General features: G+C 39.9%; 2 protein-coding genes across 15 annotated transcripts in view; both read right to left on the bottom strand.

Annotated features, from left to right (window-relative positions):
* The window catches only part of LOC134645758 (microtubule-associated protein 2-like), a 91,515-nt gene extending 90,494 nt beyond the window's left edge, over positions 1-1,021 (bottom strand). For 8 of the 13 annotated variants that reach the window (XM_063499330.1, XM_063499335.1, XM_063499337.1 and 5 more), the window contains exon 1: positions 800-1,021. The gene's annotated coding sequence lies outside the window, so the exon portion shown is untranslated. The remainder of the gene's footprint in view (positions 1-799) is intronic. The other 5 variants (XM_063499334.1, XM_063499339.1, XM_063499341.1 and 2 more) reach the window with 1 other exon arrangement.
* A 1,756-nt stretch (positions 1,022-2,777) lies between these two features.
* kansl1l (KAT8 regulatory NSL complex subunit 1-like) lies at positions 2,778-18,411 on the bottom strand. 2 transcript variants are annotated; one of them, XM_063498759.1, is made up of 16 exons: positions 18,205-18,411; positions 16,535-17,670; positions 13,343-13,487; positions 12,988-13,140; positions 11,690-11,793; positions 10,992-11,163; positions 9,930-10,101; positions 8,681-8,800; positions 7,050-7,196; positions 6,502-6,602; positions 6,090-6,202; positions 5,777-5,825; positions 5,546-5,658; positions 5,018-5,138; positions 3,923-4,160; positions 2,778-3,603 (listed from the first exon to the last, which is right to left on the bottom strand). In XM_063498759.1, exons 2-15 carry the CDS (start codon positions 17,608-17,610, stop codon positions 3,951-3,953), a joined length of 2,796 nt encoding a protein of 931 aa, XP_063354829.1. In that variant the 5' UTR covers positions 17,611-17,670; positions 18,205-18,411; the 3' UTR covers positions 2,778-3,603; positions 3,923-3,950. The 2 variants fall into 2 exon arrangements, with proteins under 2 accessions (XP_063354829.1, XP_063354830.1); XM_063498760.1 differs by having other exon boundaries at positions 13,343-13,484.
* Between the last annotated feature and the right edge of the window lie 2,827 nt (positions 18,412-21,238).

Raw genomic sequence — 21,238 nt, 5'->3', positions numbered from 1 at the left:
AAATGAAATGAAACTAAATTGTAATCTAACATTAAATGCAGTGGTGACGGTGACAACAACAGACATGCACATACAGGGCTTCAATTTATGAGATCAATCAGGGGAAGGACCCGCCAATATGACTCAGCACCTGTTTTTTTCCTTTTGCACCCCCTTTTTCCCTTTCTGGGGTGATTGGAAATTAATGTCATATTTCTCTAGGGATTCCCTCTGATGATTTTATCACAGTTACCTACAGCTTTCCGAGATGCGTTATAGGCTTACTAAAGCCCAATACCCTTGCACTGCCACCGCAGCAAGCCAAGTTCCCGCAGTCACCGCAGTAGGTGAAGCCTTTAAGTAGCACAATGCAGACATTATTCGTGAACCCCATCAAAAAATTAAAAAGTGGATCAATAACAGACGAGTCAATTAGGTCAGTCAGTGTGGATCCTACCTATCTTGGGATTCTGATTTCTAGATCTATTCCTAAGATGTGATTTAATATCGGATGAATTTCGCAGCACTTTTCATCTTAAAACCGGCTCACACCACAGCTCAGACAGCACACAGACTCACAGGAGCCCAGATTCAGTTCTCCTTCGGACGAACAATGCGTCCTTTTTCCATCCACACAGACACAGAGGGGCACCTCATCATTTCAGCTTCAGCTCACTGAAATGTCAATTTACTGCTGGGTCTAAGGACTTCTTTTTCTAGCCAGTCAGTGTCGCACGCTTTTTAAGTCGCTGCCAATCGCAATATATTATACTGCATTAAAATGATGCTGTTAAAAGCAAAGAAGTGTTGAATTCTTTACCTGTTCGGCGCAGTGTCTTCCAGAGGAACTCCCGGTCTGTCGGACACACACAGGCTCCGCAACCTACATTTACCGTAATGATCCTACTAGTCACGCCGACAGACTGCGTCGGTGTTTAAACTAGCCATTACGGTGTTCTGGCGTACCCTTTGCTAGAAATTACCACAGAGGTGGAGCAGCAACAAACTGTACCGACGCGTTTCAGGTTAAACGGAAGTGTAAAACCTACTGTGTTGACGTAAAGGTACAACGCCAGGAGGTATTACAAAGTAAATAAGGCTGGCGAAATTGTGACGAAACGTCGTCTCGTCAAGTATTACGTTCTTTAGGTTGCTATGGCAATAAATCAGTATAAAGGCACACGTGCAGTTCGGGGCATGGATTAAAAATACTGCACGAAAAATAGTTTGGCTTCCCAGAAACAGTGTTCTTAATGAAGAATCACTTCCCATCTGTTATTTGTGGTCATCCCAGTTCAACAGTAAGTGTGTGTGTATATATTTATTTATTTATTTTTTTACACATGGTAAATCGGTATTCAGATATTCTTTGATATAAGAGCGCCTCCCAGAGTGTAAATGCTGTAGTTACAATCTGCTTTTCATAGTTCAGTGCACACATCTCCCCCCCTTTTCATTGGGTTAATAATCTGCTTATTCGTTTATAGGGTTAGGGTTAATTTTACTCAATTGATGTAGAGCTCATGGAAACAGTCTATGTGTATGCATTATATTGTTCGCTGACTTATGTAGTCTTCTAAGAAGCAATATGGCCCCCATGTGGATACAAGAGGTTCTTTTTGCCTGCTATTGAGATCAGACAATCCTACTACTCCTACTGCACTGATGTGACACTTCGAGCTCTTCTTCAATTTTCAAGGAGAGACAAGGTCTCCCACTTCTCAACTGGAAGTGAGTGCAAGCGACCTTGATAGTTTTATGTTTTTTTTCTGCTGACTCCAACAAAGAGTGTTGTAATGCTGTGTGACCAAGGACCAAGGAGGGGGATCTTAAAGAATGAAAAGATTTACCTCAGCTGACACCCAAAGCCATGTGAAAACACAGATGAGCCCCATTCACCTCTATGAACTTGGAATCATCCAGTTATAATCTGTAAATTAATTTAATGAAAGCCAAGTTTCGAATTCTAGAATCTTAGCACCAAATCCCCAGTATAAAGCAGCTGACATGCATACAGTAGGTGAGAGGGATGACCTTGACCACCATCTGCCCATTAACGCCTCCTTCCCAGGACGTTATAAGAGGAGGCTATGCATACGGGATCAAAATACAAGCTGTTTCACTTTAAGACTGTGGCCTTAAAAAGTGACGACCTCCATAAAGGTAAATCATCCAAATCACTGAAATGACCTCACAATGTTCTGTCCATCCAGCTTTTATAAATTACATCTTATTTAAGTAGACTTGGCGAGAATTGCAGACATCCTTCACATTACTGAAATTAAAACCTCGGAGCTCTCGGCTGAAGAGACGCCTCACTTGACTTGTTCGTTTTCAGACTAATGGGCACTGACAGCTTGACAAGCAATGATGTGCAATATTCTAATTTCAGATTTTCTATGTCATGACCCAATTACACAGGAAGCTTGTTTTCTACCTCCTCTCCCTTCTGTCGTTTTACATTTTTGCTCCTAGTTAAACTCCTCCTGAAATCCTTCCACACACCTGTTGGATTTTCCAGTAGTGACGGGCTGCAAGAATCCTGAAAGGAAATCATTTTTCTGATTTTCAAAACACTGATATTACTGGGGGGCACCTCAGTCCAGTCATGTGCAGACATTATCCCTGTAATTTGACCACATATTCAGGAGGATTAAAACATAGTATTTTTAGGTGTATTGCTCTTCTGCCCCTGTGTGTGCAAATAATAGGGCACTGCAAAAAGAGCTTTAAAAGAACAAAACAAAACAAACAACAACAAAAAAAGAATAAAATATTCAGCAACTGCAGTACCACAAGTAAGAATCTGAGACATTTCAAAATGATGCATATATTCACCTTTTCATTGGGTCTTATTGGTGATCCTGGTTAGGTTGCATCTTTCTTTTCCTTTCCATTGTTTACCTGGAAATAGCTTGCCTGAATGTGATTAGTTGCTCAAATTTAGACCACAAATGGACTACAAACTGTCTACAGATATGTGAATATGAATATACAGATATCTTTTTATGAAGATTTGAGTGGACCCCGAATCTAAGCATGGCCCAAAAAAACAAAAACCCAGTAGGAGTCGCTAGTGCAGCTTCTCAATCCAGGAAAAAAATAGCAGCCATGTCCCTTTGCTACAGATCAGATCACTGAGATAACTATGGAAGTAGAGCATGGCATCTATATTGGAAAGTTTTATATTTTCCAAATACATTTTCTTTTTTGTGGAAAAAAAAATACAAAAAGGACAGCATCTTCAAACAAAAAGCACAAGTACATCAAGTAAAAGTTAAAAATTAAATAAAAGGTACTAAACACATCCTATATTTACATTTTAAGACAGCTGTAGAAATAAATAGCGTTGACAGATACAAACATGAAAGAAACGTGACACTACAGTGGAGTTGCTGATAGATATATTACTTTACATACAGTACCACTTTTACATTAAAACCTGAAACCGCTGCAGAAGTTAAAACTACTGTGACTACTGTCACAACCCTAACAAAATAATCACTTTTGCCTAAAAAATGTTTTTTTATTATATCAGATCACAATGCTCGTGGAATGTATTAAATATTCCCGTTAAGGTTTCTAGGGCACATGTTCTGCTCGTTGTCCCTGATGAGAGGAGATCTGGAAAAGAAATGATGCAAATATTAAATTAAGTGATAAAATACTGAAGGATGTTTTTCAGAGGCTTAACCTTCTAAAATACTATTTGTATTCTTTATGAATGATCCAATAAATTAATAATGTATGTGTTAAAGTCCAATCACAATAATAGTAATAATAATTTTATGTTATGAATGACATATTGGATAGATTAATCAAAGCACAGACAGTTCAGTGTATGAGTGATGTGGTTAAACAAATTAAACTGGCTTAAAATTGAGAAAATACACACACACACACATGCGCGCGCACACACATGTAAAATTTTCAATGAACTTACATTCAAAGACAAAAAAGGCACGGCAGTATCAGCTGCTGTTCTTGCTTTGTCCCCCAGAGGGCAGTGTAGCATAAGAAGCCTGAGATGGAGCTGGTCGGGAGTTTGAGTTCTTTGATGTGGAAGAGGCTGAACTAATCCCCAAGCACCCATATGGGACTTTTTCTTGTTCATCAGAGAGCAGAGCGCCTTCCTCATCCTCATCCAAAGGAAAGACTCGAGGCTCCCAGGGTGTCTGAGGCTGACAAGGAAGACAAATCAATGTCATTCAGAAAAATTGGAATATTATCTTTATTTGTAAATTGAAAATGACAGTGGCGCGCGTTTTTGTAAGTAGTCACAACTGGCTACATACATTTCCTGCAAGGCAGACATTAAGTGTAAAATAAAACTGCAGAAAGCTTTTTATTTGTCTTTTTTTCATAACAGTCCCTTCAGTGAATATGCACATTGAGGGCTATAATACATCTGTGCATGGCTCAGAGGTCTGTTTAAAAATAAATAAATAATGGTTGTGCTTTAATCATGGTTTGTATGGCCTCTGGAGTGCATAAGAAGTGCAAAGCAGTGAAGTAGGGGTTATTTGTAGTGTGGAGAAGGTTGATTAGGTAAGTCTGGTTTAGGGACAACTCATTCGCTCTCCAATCAAAGCAAAGTGGAATAGAGCACTGCAATCAGGGCATCATCACAGGAAACAAGAGTGGAAACAAGTATCTGTGTAGGCTCTCAAGAACCCACCAAGGCTCCATAGCTCACACAAGATGAATGGTGACTGAATGAGATGAATGCTGCTGCTTTATATTCTTTGTCTCTGCTGAAGGACACGTGAAATGGCTTCATTTTTTCACAGGAATGTTACAGAAAATATCCTTAAAGCAATGTATGGGTGAAAGTGCTGCAGTTAAATGATTTACAACGCCTTGTGTCGGAAACAACAGTCAAGCGTAAATACGGTAAACAGCATATTGGGGACACAACAGTGTAAATATGCATGACTCCACATGAGCTGCCTCCCGTGTCACCTTGATCAACCATCCTGTGATATTCTCAGTTTGTCTTGGGGATTTCAGGTTTCAGCTGTGGCGCTTTTGATCTTACCAGCCACTCCTCTGACCTCAGCGAATCATCAAGATCCAGCTGAGCGCAACTCCACTCCACAGAACTCTCCTCTCCTGATGTGTACATCCCACCCCCACTGCCTAAAAGCCTGCTGCCAGATCTGGAATGAGAAAACAAGCATACCCCATGAAACACTGTCTCAAATTTCCAGGTTTTTACATGCACACAAACAAAACAAGTCTGAAACCAGCTGCACGTCTTTGAGAGTTCACTGTTTAAAGCTTTCCAAATGTAATACAATGACTAGTGGTGGCATTAATCCACATTCAGGTAACATCTATTGGAAGATCTGAGGTTATAACATGTTCTTCTGTCTGCTCATTATCTACCTGGATTAACTTCCTCAGTTATTGAGGTTTATTGTGTATTTTTACAGAATTGTTTTAATTCTGTTGGCCCTTTAAAAACATTCTAACATTTTCTAACATTGTAGTTCAGCTTAGATTTTGCATTACTGATGAGACACCCTCATTATTGCTACATTTATGAGTTTGTGTGGGTGTCCACCTTGTAGGGCGCCTACGGTGTTTCCTCTTATCCCAGGACGACCAGCGTAACTTCTCTTTTTGCTCCAAAGCCAGGTGCCGCTGAGCAAAGACTTCATCACTGAGATCCTCAGCCTGAACACAACACGACACACAGACAGACAGAAGGGCATTAAGATGCTGGATTGTTCACAAATGAAAATAAACTGCTCATGTTCAAAGAAAAGAAATGCTCTGTTTCATGCCCCTCCACCTTCTCTGGCTCCATCTCCATCAGAGGCTGGATGTCAACTACTCGCCAACTGCAATAAAGATAAACTAACCATTATAATAATGATAATGGACAACTTCCATTTACTTTTATGTCATTTTTAAACAATAGCTTTACAAATCAGACATCACTCTGGTAAAAGTGATTGTTTATAATAAATAAGTTGCAAAATACACTTTTGCAGAATCACAACTACTGTAAAACCAGTCAGTAAGACTGGTCATTAGTCTTCCTAAAGGAGTTATGGTTCATTGTGATACATTATAACACTTTCAGGGACGTTTTCATTTCATACCTGGGTATTAGAATTTCTTTGTATTGCAGCTTTTCTACTTTAGCCAGTGGCATGGGAATGACAATGTTGTTGATGTTGTACACGTTCTCTCCCTGGCGTTTGCGAACAAAGCCCTAGAAGGAAACGTTCCCAGGTTGAATCAAGAGCTTACCAATCGTTCAGAAGAGTTTACATATTCAAAGTCATTCTAAATCTTCAGATGTCCTGACAAAACTTTTGTGGTCATCTTTCTTTACATTTCACACATATGCACATATTAAGTGATGTAGGTGGATCTATCCTATCCTGTCATATCCATCCTATCCTAACCGCCCTTCATCTTAATCTGAATTAAATCTGCTACTTCTTACATTTCACCTGTATCATTTTCTTGGCTCTTTAGTGTTTAATAATAACATATGTTTTGTGTTACCTGTGAAGTCTGCTTGTGTGATGCATGTGAGTAGCTCTCTTCTAGCACATCATCTGAACTTTCTGCTGGATCACAGAGCTGGTACAGGGCATCCTCCTCATCTGGGTATACAAACACAGACATATACAGACATGCTGTACACTAAAACCCATTTTAATATATTTGACATGATTTTAAGTACAATTTGGTTTTATTTATGAGGACATTCTATGTGTAAATTACATACAGCTACTGTAAATAACAAAATAATCATAAAATGATACTTAGAATCCCCATAGATCATTCCCTATATGTTGACTATGTTGATGATACAGATTCATCTATGTTTCGTTTTTGAGTTATAAGGCTTTTTTGGATGAAAGACAAATTTTGATGTACTGTTAACATGACAGTGCTCTACACCCCTACAACGCTTAACCAGAATTTAATCAAAACGTTTCGAGCTATTGTGTTTGCAGACAGAATGACGACACGCACACACGACCAAAAACATAAGCTGTGGAAGAAGTAACGAAAGCCAAGTATGAGCTTTCACTGCATATACACACCTTCCAGCAGCCTGCGGATGCGTCTTCTCTTCCTTCTCCTCTGACTGGCTTTGCTGTGTCGACTCCGAGCAGAGACTAACAACCTGATGGGTGACAAACCCATAACTCTGCTTTTACGATGCCTGGCGTTCTGCTTGTATTCGTGACCTACAGCGAAACACAGAGACAAACACAAGAAACTGAATTAATAGACTGTCAGAATGATTTCGAGTTTTCCATTTTTATTCCAATCTACTACCAATCAGTAAAAACATTAATCCTCAGTCATAATTTATATGAGTTTTACTCACCAAACTGCTGCTTCAAATTACTTTAAAGGAACAGGACACAGGAATAAGTGGATCTTTTTTTCTTTTTTTAAATATGGCTATAGCAATTAATTTGTCTTTTAACACACTGAGTTCTCTATGTTACACTGTAAAATATATACCACAGTTGAAAGTCATTCATCATCAGTCTCCACGTCATCCGTCCACATTTCTGCATCTTGCCTGATTTGACGGTTTATGTAATCTCATCCCATTCTGAGATCATAGCTTATCATAGCTGAGATCAGCTATGATAAGAAATCTGCTTCCATGTGGCTATTATCTGAGCTGGCATTTAACTGACAGACTGCCTTCTTCAGGTATTGACAAACGACAATAAGATCATTCAAGCTGACACAAAATCGACAAGCGTTGCCCGGTCTGATGCCTTCATCCTTTTTCAGTCTGCTTCCTTTGTGTCTCCTCCTTTATGCTCTCCCCCGCTCATCTATATCATTCCAGTGTTTCCCCAACCTTTACTAGAGAAATAGAGGAAAATCTAAACTTTGAATCATCCATCTACAGTATGGAAAACCATGTATGCAAGATCCTCTTAAATCGTTAAGCTTCTAGGCTGCCAAAGGTATGCAGCATAAACGTTACAGGAAATGATCATTCATTAGCTTCAGACTAACATACCAAGGTGCTTACAGACATAGGTGAAATGCCAAATGATTTTATTTCCATCTACTGCTCAGTTGGATGCCTCTTACAGCCCCAGTGGGATATCTGACACGCTAGGAATGAATTATGATGGTCGACGGGGAGAAAACAAGCAGTGAGTGGATGACTTTGAAGCAGCCGGTTATTGTTTGCCTTCACTGAATACAAGCAAATGGGTGAGCTGTCTGGATATGATGAACTGTCATTTCATTTTTAATTATGCACAAATTATTCTTTAGAAACACTGACAGACTGCATTTATTACAACTGAACTGTTGCATTAATGAATCTGAGTGGATGCTTAGAATATAAAGACATGAATGCTACCACTGATTTAGCTACAGTTACAATTAAAGTAACTTTTGCTTGCTTGTTATAGATTATTTTACTTTAGCAAAAACAATCTGATCCAGTCGCTATAATATCGGTATTAAGAGCACATACACAGGTGCGGCTTTTTAAAGTGCACCTCTATCCTTCTCTCTTCTTACTCGCTGAATGACTGATCACACTATAGTAAGCTGCAAGCATGCTTTGGGCCTAAATATCAGTATGGTGAACATGAAGAGAAGAAAAACAAAGGAGACCAGCAGAATGAAAGAGAGCACCACACAATGAGGCATAATTTGTAATCAGTACGAGTATACAGAGCGATCTTACTGTTGTGCAGCGGCGTGGAGCTGTGTCGCTTGTAGTTTGCTGGACTGTTGACAACTAAAGGTCTTTGGGACCATACTTCTCTGCCTGGCACCCTCTTTACCTGGTGGCTCGTAGGTGTGCCTGGAAGAATATGACCATTTTTAAGTGTGGGGACACAAGAATACAACACCTTTTGCAAATTCAATTCAGCACGCAGTTTAAACAGCAGCATCTCAACACGCGTCGCCCTAGTTGTACAGAATCTATGCATACTAAAACAAAAAGAAAAATAAATTTTAAAAAGTTTTTAAAATTCTTTACACACCATCCCTGCTGCCATGTATTTAAGAATGGTTCTGAAAGACGTTTCTTCCTGTTAATAGGGAGATTTTCCTTCCCACTGTCACCAAAGTGTTTGCTCATAGGGGGTTGTTGGATTTTTCTCTGAATATATTATTCTAGGGTCTACCTTACAATATAAACCGCCTTAAGGCAACTGTTGTTGTGATTTGGCGCTGTATACATAAAACTGAATTGAATTGAAAAAACGTTTAAATAACACTATGAATCATGATCAAATTACATTAGTAGTCACCAGTAGTTAAAAATATTATCATTGCACACAGAAGCACAACAGAAGACCAGGAGATTAAGGAGCTTTATCCCCCTGAAAACATTTGGACTTGTCCCTATGTTGACTTCATCTGAGTGATCGTTCTCCACTGTGCGATTAAAAACGTGCTTACGGTCCATCACGACAGGACGTGTGCTTTCATTTTAAGGTTTAATTATTGTGATGCCTGTTTTAAAATATTACATGTAACCTGACCTGTTTTCTTGGCTCTGTGGACCAGTTCGGTTAAGTTTTGGCTGATTATTCTCATCTGCTGTGTGCAGTGGGGTCTTTTTAAAATTCTGACTGATCACACTATAGTAAGCTGTTATGACAAGACGTATAACTAAAAACATCTACCTTTTACACCTTATAATTTATTATAACCCTACAAACATATCTCAACTGCCCCCTACTTTAGCAAATCTTGTTACCAGTGGGTTGTTTTTTTTTTGCTCTACAGGCCTGAGATGACAAATACATGGCCAGGGTGTGTGACCCTTCAGTGTCGGTCTACCATGTCAGACAGGAAGCCTAATATTTACTCTTGCTGACTGCAGTTCAAAAACAACATTGCAATCAAATGATCTAAAAATCTTGATTAGCTTACAAAGTTTGCTCATGCTGACCAATGTAATGTAGCTACGTTTCTCCTACCAAACGACAGAGACGACACAGGGTGACGTCGAAAGCTGAAGGTGTCGGAGGAGACCCCGCTGGAGCTGCAGTCAGGATCAGAGCACGAGACTATGGGATCACAAGAGGAGTAGCATGAACAGGAAGATGAGGACAGCGAGGAGGAGAAGGTTGCCGTGGACTTTCTTGAGTGCTACAGCAAAAGGAAAAGAGAACAAGAGATCAAAAAGATTACTTAAAAAGAATTCTCATGATTGGCAGAGCAAGATTAGCAAAAGGGAAGAGTTTCTTTACAGTTTACCTTTCCTTTCTCTTAGGATATAAGTGATATGGATGTAAGGAAGCTGATCTCTGATGGAGTGCACTGATTAAAGTAATTAATCTGTTTAACGCTCTTTTTGTTATTGAACAATGTCACAATGGTGATGGCTCAGCGCTGCTTATTATAGCAGCTACAATTGTTCTGGGTTCTATGCCGTCCAGATTAACAGTGTTCAGAATCAGAAAGATGCAGAAACTCTATAAATATCCCGGCACTGAGTGAGACATGCCAATGCAAAGTCCTTCAAGGTCAAGAACATGTGAATGAGAAATAAAATAGTTAAGCTGATTTATAGATTCCTATGCTGTACACATCCTCATTACCACAACAGTGTGAAGCTAAGAAGCACTCGACACACACCGCCACTGCAATCTTTTATCTGCAGTAAGAGGACAGCATAATGTACTGGCCCCGCAGGCTAAATAAAGGCTTGAGCTTTTAAAATAGCACCCTGCATTTGTTTATCTGAATTAGAGATATTATTTCTTAATTAAAAGCAGGTGTTTGGCTTTGAACAATAATTCCTATTTAATTTGGAGACCTATTTTAGTGATGGCACTCCACTACTGAAGCTAAAATAGGTCTCAAAGGCACTCCTCTAAAGCTACATTTCATAAGAATCTCTGAACTGTTTTAAGAAGTACATAAATCAATGTATTTGATATGCTTGCAGGGTAATAAGAGGCACAATTTGGCAATTATATACAGCATGTAAATGGTTAAACAGACTAGAAGAAGAAGGGGGTCGACATATGGCTTACCGGTGGACTGCCAGAGCCGTACGAGTTGAAAGTGAACAGCCTGGGCTTGTGGTAGGTGACCAGGGGTCGGGTTCGGGCACACACGCATGACGCATCAGCTTTAAAGAGCCGCCTAGTCCCTAGTCTCTTTCTCTTGGAGCTCACAGGCAAGAAAACATCTCCTCTCTGGCCGCTGCAGAAACACAACCAGATGAGGTCACGTGTTAGGTTTGTGCTTCGTAGCAAGATCACAATGCTCGAAAAGCAACTTCTTTCAAGGTGTTGATTCCTTAGATCTTGTTCATCAATCCCTACTTATACCCACTTGTTACTGTACATGAATAAAACAAACAGAATGCCTTTCATTTATTATGGGGCTTTCATCTTCACAGGCAGGCAGAGAGTTAAAAAGGCAACAGGAAGGGGAGACATGAAGGGATTACTGAAGTCAGACTCCATGAAGAGACCGAAGTGGGTTCAGTGGGTTTTACTACAAGCTGGGACGTGCTTTCAGCCTATCGCCTAGACTTTAAAGAGATAACAGACAAACTTCTATCACCATTAGAGTCTGAAATATGTCAGATTTTCACATAAATTAAGTTTTTAAAGACGTTTTTTGTAAATGTGTCATTTAACGGCAACTTGTAAAAAGCACACAGGATAATATAGGTATTAACACAATCTGACTACGTGTGTGTGTGTGTGTGTGTGTCCTCTACCTTGGGAGGGTTCTCCTGTCTTTACAGGTCTGGGACTGTTTTGAAAGCGGTGAAAAGCTCAGAGGGGGCATCAGACTGTTGACGATCTGGCTAAGCTGAGCACTCTGCAATGAAGACATCAGCCAAATAATGCACATAAGAGTGAGATACAATCCAGCCGTTCAGACTTCCCCTGAAGCATTTGCTTCACAGAAAGAACACATCGAGTTAGATGTCTTTAGCCTTGGCTGATTCTTATTATTTGGTATCAGGCTGATAAATATAAGCAAGCCTTGTAATCTTAAAAAGGAGCACAGTACACATATGAGAACTTTCTACCGAGGCGAATAAAAAGAGTATGAACCGAGAGTGAATAGAAAGTCCCACGTTGAATGAGCTCAGAAAACATGTTGAGGCAAAACACATATTTTGGTATTTAGGTACATACCACTTCCAAAGCAAGTGTAAATGGAAATACAAATAAAAGTTGTTTTTCTTGGGTGGGTGAGCACGCTGGGGGCGTGTTAATGACTTTATATCATGGATCACCTAAGGTTGGCATGTGGTTTTCTTTCCATACGAATCATATGGATTGCAAGGATAAGCAAACGAGTAAGGTCGGTGCTCACTGAACATACTATCCGTCTTAGGTAGAAGGTAAAAAGTGTCAAAATAAAATCAGAACCAAAACAGAAAGTAACGATATGTGAGTTTTAGCCTGGAGTTGAAGTGACAGATTTTGTGTCCTAACTAATCATATGGTCACATGGGTCAAATCAATGTGATTAAAATCAAGGATCATGAATCTAAAAAGGACCACTTGATGATCTTTTCAACAGATTACCCAGCTCTAGGTCATAAACTTAAATCACAACATGTCTCGGTGTGGGTTGTGAATCAGTTTTTATACTAAATTCGATTCTCGTGTGCACATAAGTACAGCTTTAAAGCTATCAAGAGGGTGCACCATCTTAAATACATAGCGACATGTCAGCTACTATCTCAGCTTCAACAGCTGCAAAAAATAAATAAGCAATTTCATAGTTACAGACTTATTACTTAACGGTCGACTTCATAAAGCACAAATTCATTCATTTGACCTGCAGCCTCTAATTTAGCATATTACCACAAAGGTCAGAAAGTAAGCATACCATAATTAATTAGTTTAATCCTCTCAACCTGACATTGGGATATGGAAGATCACAAGACAGAGAAGGGTAATCTCCTAAAACAGCATCTATAATTCTAGATTACTAATCCTCTTTATTTTAAACTCATGCCTGGTATCAGAGGTGCAAGTAATAATCCCTCCCTCCTACCTGTCTCTCTATATTGTGCAGAAGGCGTGTAGGGCTGCAGGGTTCGTTGTCCGGATCAGAAGCTGTGCAGGATAAACCTGCCATTTCCTTCAGCAGGGTCTGCTGAATCTGCCTGTCAGTCAGTGGCTGGGAGTCTGCAAGCACCACCCCACCCTGAGAAACACAGAGATCCACAGAAAGACAGAGAAGAGAGGATCCAAACACTGGTTAAAACATATACTACTTTTTGTAGCTCGGGCAATCCATGAAAGTTTTTTGTATCCTTTTTCTTGACAAGACTGTGCAAGCTTAATGTCCTATAATATAACTGACCAACTGTCTGTCAGTCAGTTGGTACAGACACCTTTTGTCATACCTTCATAGAGCGTATATGCTTGTGGACCCCCTCCAGTTGTAGTATCCTCCCTTCTAGTTCAGCCAAGCGCAGTTCCAACCAAGTCCATCGGCTGCTCAGCTCTGCTCTCTCTTCCAGCCACTGCTTCTCACAGCTGCTGCTGCTGCTGGCAGGAGGGACAGGGTGATGGATGACAGGGGAGGACAGTTACACCCGTACAAAAGCACTTTAAAATTATATTCATCCCTGTCAAAGGCTTTATACCCCCCATTCAACCCCACGAGAAGAAAGACGAGTGTAAAGCTGTAAGCCTTGGATTTTTATTTCAACGCGCTGAATACAATCATGAAAACCAGGTATGTCGGTCTGAGAACAAGATGATTAATCAATCTGCAATTTTGTACTGCAGCTCTGTCTACCTGACCTATTTTATACAGGCATGTAAACTGTTTAGCATCCAAACAGCATGGGGGGAGAATTTTGCTCAAGCACAAAAGCCTATCTAGGCCACAGAATAAAGCACAGTTGACTTGTGTGGTGTGTGTCTATAGCATGTTTCCATGGCACTAGGCTGTTCAGTTAGCATTTATCTTTGTGTGTGTGTGTGTGTGTGTGTGTGTGTGTGTGTGTGTGTGTGTGTGTGTGTGTGTGTGTGTGTGTTTGTGTGTGGTTGGCTGACTTCAGCAGGGCAATAGTTGCTATGGCATTGCTCTTGGACCTTGGCTAGGATAGACAGAGACTCCCCCACTTCAAACAGGAGAGGGAAAGGTTAGGCTAGTCAGCAAGTAGCTACACACAGTGCACCTGGCAAATACCCTTTGATATTATGAGTTAGCTATTTCACTGTTACCCTGATTAATCAAATACCCCAAATGCTTCAATGAACACAGTTACCCTCAGTTTATGGTCAATACAAAAACAAAGAAAGGAAAAAAAAAAAAAAAAAAACACAGCCAAACAGTCCATTAAATGTCCAAAATGGCTTATTTCTCCAATAAGTTTCACTCAATCCTAAGCTAGTGTTTCTTTGTTGAGCAGTAGGCGCTCTTTTTCCTTCACAGACAATGGCCAGACCTGGCAGCCCTGCAGCTCACTCCAACTGTATAATGAGAAAATTCCAGGAATATTTGCGGAGCATTAGGAGAAGAGGAGAGGACAGAATGGGAACGGCTGCTTCATACCTGTTACTGTGCATGTTCACAGACTGCATCCATTCTTATATATTGCATATTTGAATCCTGGCTGCTATAGAGGGGAGCGCCAGGAAGAAGACCCCCTCCCCCCAATTTGAGGCTCTTGGCTCTTGCAGAAGCATCAAGACTTTTGGGTGTGCCTGGCATTTAAACTTGACCACTTAGACTCTGAAAAATACTGCTGTGCAGCATGTTTGAAAATGAAAACAGAGCAACATCTGGAAGTGATTTTTTTCTTTTAAGTCAAACTATATCTGTGCTTCACAAGTTCATACTTAAAATGATAAAAGTCTTTACTATTTAACATTTCTAAAAGAGAGCAGTGACCCATCCCCTCCCCTGCAGCGTCCTATCCTCTTTGAGAAGGAATCAACCATAAAAAAAATTTTTTTAAATCCCCAGGCAAGGTTTACAGATGAAGAACGGAGCATTGTTCCATGCAGGAGGAGAGCAGTCTCTACAAAGGACAAGCTGACACTCCTGAGATGACACAAGCTGGCCAAATAAAAAGCACACGCGCAGACACACAAACAATACTGTCTCAGTACTGTTGTCAGACCTAGCAACCATTATTTTAGTTAGTGTTCTGGACTGAATCCAGGCTCACGGGAAACAACCTAAGGGGTCAACAAGGTTGAATCTTATTGATGAAAGGTTTGTGAAATATATTGAGATTTCAATAACTACTGCACAGGCTAGGATCACGCGCTTATTCTCTAGACCTGAAATAAACCCTTAACCCCATCTGTGCAAGAGCTCCGACTGCAAAGACTGCCTGTCGTCTAAAATGCATGTTTATCATCTGAATCATCATCCCAAGTGACCGTAATGCTTTTTAAACATCCTGGTAGGCAAGACAGATCTCTCCCTGATTCACTTAGTTTTTTGAACAGTTATAGCTACTAAAATAAAAAAGCAAACAAACTTGCAAACCAAGCCCAAAACCTGAATTCAGGTAAACAAAACAAAAGGGCAATCAGGGAACTAGACTAAGCAGCCAATTCCCATTTTGCAAAACAACAACAATTTCATTCTTAAGAGTAGTTTTTCTAGATGTTAAAGCTTTAAAAAGATTGCATTTGATATTTTACACATTTAGGGAATATAAGCCTTTAAAAAAACAAAACAAAAACAAGGACACCACAAACATCTCAACCTTGAAACTAGACACACACTTTAAAGTATTTTTTCACTAGAAAGAGGAGGAGCTGAGGAATGTGCACACAGAATGGCTGGCAAGTTGCTGCCTCGTTGGAAAGACTGTGTTTATTTCCTACCCTGTGGGTAAAAAGAGCTGGCTGCTCTGTTGAATCTGTTATGACTGCAGCATGGAAAGAGGAACGCGCGCATGCGTGTGTGTGTGTGTGTGTGTGTGTGTGTGTGTGCGCGCGCGCGCGCATTGGTTAAAAAATGTCATAACACTCCCCCACATCTGGGAGGACAAAACTTGCACTTATGACAACCACACTGTAAACCTCACTGAAGGCCAAGTAAACAGCACGGTGGACCTCGTAACACTTAGAGGATTTTTTCCAAAACTCGCACTGTTATTCTAAAAGAAGGAGTGGATTTCTTATGTCATTCTTGGCATTTGTAACCGTGCATGACTTAATACTGACTTAATATGCCCTTCCCATATTGTCAAGCAAACTTGACAATCCATTCTCTCCACTTTTACATCAGTCGAAGTTAAAAAGCTGTTCTCGTCGAGTTTTTAACTGACCAGACGCCCAGTGCCAGAGCCAACCTCTGTGAACTTTCAACAGTAATTAAGAAAAGAGCAGTGATTTTTACTGTGAAGAACAGCTGCTTTCTGGTAACCAGATCCCAGAACAGTTTGCCAGTGACACTACAGCTGAGTTTGTGAACCCGTTTTCATATACTGTTGATATGACTTTAGCTGAATAAATGGTTAAGCTGTGCACTCTTGCTGGTTTATTTAGCTGTAATCAGCAGCTGTAATAGCCACACGCTCACTGTGGCACTGGTTGAATAAACAAAAACAGACCCGGATACTCACATGGATGAAATCCTGCTACGAATCTTTTCCTCCACTGGCTCCTCATCTGAGCTGCTGCTGGCTGTAGCCTCAGAGTCCAAGGCCTCCTGCAGACCTCTCAGTACCACCTGACTGGAGTGGCTGAACTCTCCGACCTCTGAGAAGGATGACGAGGCTATTGGCAACTCTAGCCAAGGAAAACTTAGTTTACTGCTTTCTTGTGCAGAGATGAGGCAGTCAAAAGACAAATCTCCGTGTTGACTGTGTTTTGCCAGCCCCTTCAGCTGCTGGTTGCAGTGCCGCACAGTCTGCTCTCCTAGCAGGATCTGCAGTCTCTTTCGCAGTTTCAAAGCCCGGCTGTGCAGGTCTGTCTGCCGCGAGAACTGCGCCTTCACAGCTTCCTCTAGCACAGCTCTGGACGTCAGCTGGTCAGGGCTTACCCTGTCAATGCAAGGCTGCGCTGAAACTGGGGGAGGGCAGCCCATCCCCGCTGCTTTCTCCTGTCTCAGCGAAGGTGGAGGTGCAAACAAATGTGTGTGGCCCTGGGATGTTAACTCCCATTGGGGATATGGAGGACAAACACTGGTAAGGTTAAGAGAGGAGTGGCACACATCACCACCATATGGCTGGCATTCAGGAGCAGCACTCCATCCATGTGGCAGACAAACGTGTTGTCTATTGTGTTCAGGCCCAGGAACTAAAAACATGTCCGGTACATCTGGGAAGACTGAGGCCACGTGATGGGAATCTCTGGAGCCTTTATTGAAGGACAGGAGGCTGACGAGGGAGTTTGGACTGGGCAGGGACATCGTCTCACACTGGCTGTCAGATGTCTGCTGGCATGGCGAAAGCAGAGGGTTGGAAGGAGCGTCCAAGAGGCTGAAAGGTAGGCAAGAGTCCAGGGAGTGAAATGAAGAAAGGTTCCACATCTTCTGCTGGAGGTCATTGTCGTCATCATCATCTATGGGTCTCATGTGAGGCTGTAGCTCTATACTGCACATGACTCTCCCATCTGAGTCAGTTCTGACAGTGGCAGGGGGTGAGGACAAGTGGATCCCATGGCCATTTTTAAGGATTTTTGTCAGAGCTGGGGCCATACCCTTCTCTGAACCACTGATGCGCTAGAAAGCCAAGGGTGCAGACTTCACAGGCTGTGCCTGAAATGACCCGACAGCAGCAAAAACACATGTTGGCAACTGACAACACTGAGATCACAAAAGCCACACTATCGCTAAAAAAAAGTCACTTTTTTAGATAATAAGGGATAAACTGAAAGCGCAGACACCAAATAAAATGCACTTCAAAGTCAACTAGTTAACGTTGACGCATTTTTATAATTAAGGGGTATATGTATTTTGAATATGGTAGTAATAGCAGTGCCAGACACATTTGGGATGATCGACTCATAATTTTGGTCGCATGATTCCTTTACAGCCTCTTTCCGCGTTTTCCACTTAAGACGACCAAACGAAAAGTCCTGCCGCGGACGTGATTGGAAGAAAATACAGAAAAAATACCAACCCAGTATGAAGTTACGAAGTGAGCCCGGTCCTTGTACTCGTCCATCACAGGTCAAAGGTAACGGGAAACATACAAATATAACGGCGGACTGTAGCCACCAAGGCTCTAGCTGAGCTATAACGGTAACGTTAACACTCCATGAAGTCTTTTTGAGGTGGATCTACACTCACCTGAACACAAGGTAAACCGTTGACTTTAACATCGCTTATGTGCTTCGGAAAATGACATCTGATCTTTCTGAGCATTTAGAAAGCAGAAAAATATAATCAGGCGGGCTTCTATGGCTTTCCAACAGCTTATCAAACGGTGGCACTTGTCTTTTCCCAGACTTTCAGCGGGGTGATTCGCCTGTACATTAACCGTTCAGCTCCTTCTCCTCCTTCTTCACCAACTGCCGAGAGGACGAAACACATCTGAACGATCCTGGAGAGAAGGGGCTGGACCTGATGCCTTCATGGCCATCTAAGAAGCTCAGATCTCTCACAACTCAAAGTGACAACTTGCACATACTGTGCCATGAGAAAGTGTTTTCCTCCTTCAAACAAATCAAACAAATTTTCATATTGGACAATAAAAACCTGAATAAATACAAGTTTTTCATTGATGATCAAATGTATTAAGAAAAATTTGGCAAACACTTTAAGGAAAGTTTGATTTGATCATCAATTGAAAAAAAAACCCATGTATTGCTTATAATACTTATTGTAGCGTTGAATAATAATTCAGACTTTACACTACTGTAAAAAAAATCTCTTATCTATAATGTTATAAATATAAGATAAAGGATTTCAATTTGATAACATCCATTATTCCTGATGTATTGTAGGCTAATCAAGTTCCCTTCTCGTTATAAGATGCAACATTCCTGTACATATATATATATATATATATATATATATATACATATATATATATATATATATATTTGTATGATTTGAAGATCAGAACGTTTATTAGTTATAGGTGTAGTAGTCATAATTTATTAATCAATCTTATTATTTGATGATTATTATGCCTACCATTATATTTTTCCCAAATTTCCGACAGGACCTGAAGGTGACTTCTGAGATTATTTAACCTCGGCCTGCATCAAAGGGTAAAAATCAATCACAGCAAAAGCAATTTTTGTACTTGATGTTTTACAGCTAAACTCAAACTTCGCATATTCATCCAACCATCAGTGATCAGGGAGCCTTCTTAAGTCAAAGGTAAAAATATTTAGTTTAAAATATTGCTAAATATGACTCGCATTAAAAACAAAGCACAATTTACTTAGCAGTGTCGAACAGTGTTGAAAAATCATCTGTTTAAGTTTCTTTGTTGCATGAGCATGATATATAGCATGAGACTTATAAATCATATTGTGACAAACGGTCTATACTACAAACATAGTTCATCTAAAAAAAAAAAGGTATATGGCATTGAATGCTCTGCATTCAATGCCATATGCCACATGTGTCTGTACAGGTAACAGACACAGAAATAAAAGTGAGCACTCACAATAGAAATGAGAACGACAGAAAAATCTCTCAGTCATTTCAAGAAAAATCTTGCAGGTAGTGCATGATCCAGTGGACCATTACTTCATGTTTTTGTATGACATATTGGGCTTTTTATGTTGTAATTGTCATCAACCATATTTTGTCCGCTGTACATTAAATCCAATTTTTATAAAGGTGTACATATTTCACCTAGAACATTTTTAAGACATTAAAAATGATCTCATACAGTATAACTTCTCTAATACAAATATATATTATTAACAGCAAGTCTTATTATATTGTTGTTCATTTCATAAACCAGCATCACTTTATAGGTTCCCACTGGAAAATTATCATAAAGAAATACATCAACAAATGCTAGATACCTGTGTATACCTGCTAGAGTGTTAAACGCATTTAGTTTGCTGCTTATAAATGCTAAAGAGAGGTAAGTTTAAATATGAAAAGATATCCTCTCAGCAAAAATTTCACCATAACATTGTAAAACACAGTTCTGTTTACATTTGAGATTTAAACTAACCCCTCATACACAGTTTTTTAGACATTTAGAAAATTCAACAATTCAACAATAAATAAAATACATACATATATACATACATATATATATATATATATATATATATATATATATATATATATATATATACATAGTAAAGATTGACGGCAGTTTGTTTACAAAGTTCACAATTTAAGCCTGACAAGCTACTAGGTTTAATGTGCTCCCAGCTATATGTAAGTCAACGACATCCAGAAATGGGTATGTGCTAAGAAAAACATGTGCAGACCACACAGCACAGAACACATAAAGGACTCCTTTAGCGATGCCAGTGACTCTCACCTAACTGCTGGACCTTTGAAAGGAGAGGGAAATTTCCATTTGCTGCTATATTCCCCATGAGTTTGCATGGCAGTAGCACTGGAATAATAACTGCAGCATGGTATACATAGTACTTTGCAATTTGCGCAGAAATGGTGGTAAAAATGTCATGACACACTGTCAGGTTGTAACTGATACTACCAAACACACTAGAAAATCTTCAAGCAAACACCAATATCCGAGCTATTATGAAACTCAAGTTGTTACTTATAAATTTAAAACAAGGGAGCACTACAGGTAAGTACATTTCACTGCAAATCAAGAGAAGCTTGACAAGCTTTTGATCTTTTCTCCATAGAGAAAAGATCCATAGATCCATAGATCTTTTCTCCAGTGTTTCTGGGGGCCAAGGTCATGTCATCCAAAGTATCTGGTTTGACACCATTTTTAGGGCAGAGTACATAACCTAAGTTAGTAACCTTAAGTTAGTGTATGTAAATATTTAAACTTAGACATGTACGTACACTTTTAAATTTGTGTAGGTTAAAGAAAATCCAAAATAAACTCAAATTTGTGCACCCAGTGATTGCTTTTAAGGTCATTAAAAATACAAACTGCACATTCATGTCATGCCAGAAAAAGAACAGTCCAGAGAAGTCATTAAAAGCCCCAAAGTATCATAAATATGATTAAGGTCTAAGGACCAAAAACATGTAGTGCAAATAACAGGACAATGACTTTAAAAATTAAAGGTATGCATGACTCCAACCAGCCAGTGTTAAATGCACCGTTTTAGTACTGAATTTCCAATCATCCCATTTCTTTAAAGATTAACTTGTTCTTCTTGGTTCATGGCACAATATTGTACTAAAAAGATGCAATGAT

Source organism: Pelmatolapia mariae, linkage group LG16_19, assembly GCF_036321145.2.
Source record: "Pelmatolapia mariae isolate MD_Pm_ZW linkage group LG16_19, Pm_UMD_F_2, whole genome shotgun sequence".
In the NCBI taxonomy this organism is placed as follows: domain Eukaryota; kingdom Metazoa; phylum Chordata; class Actinopteri; order Cichliformes; family Cichlidae; genus Pelmatolapia; species Pelmatolapia mariae.
This window is presented reverse-complemented; position numbering and strand designations above follow the sequence as displayed.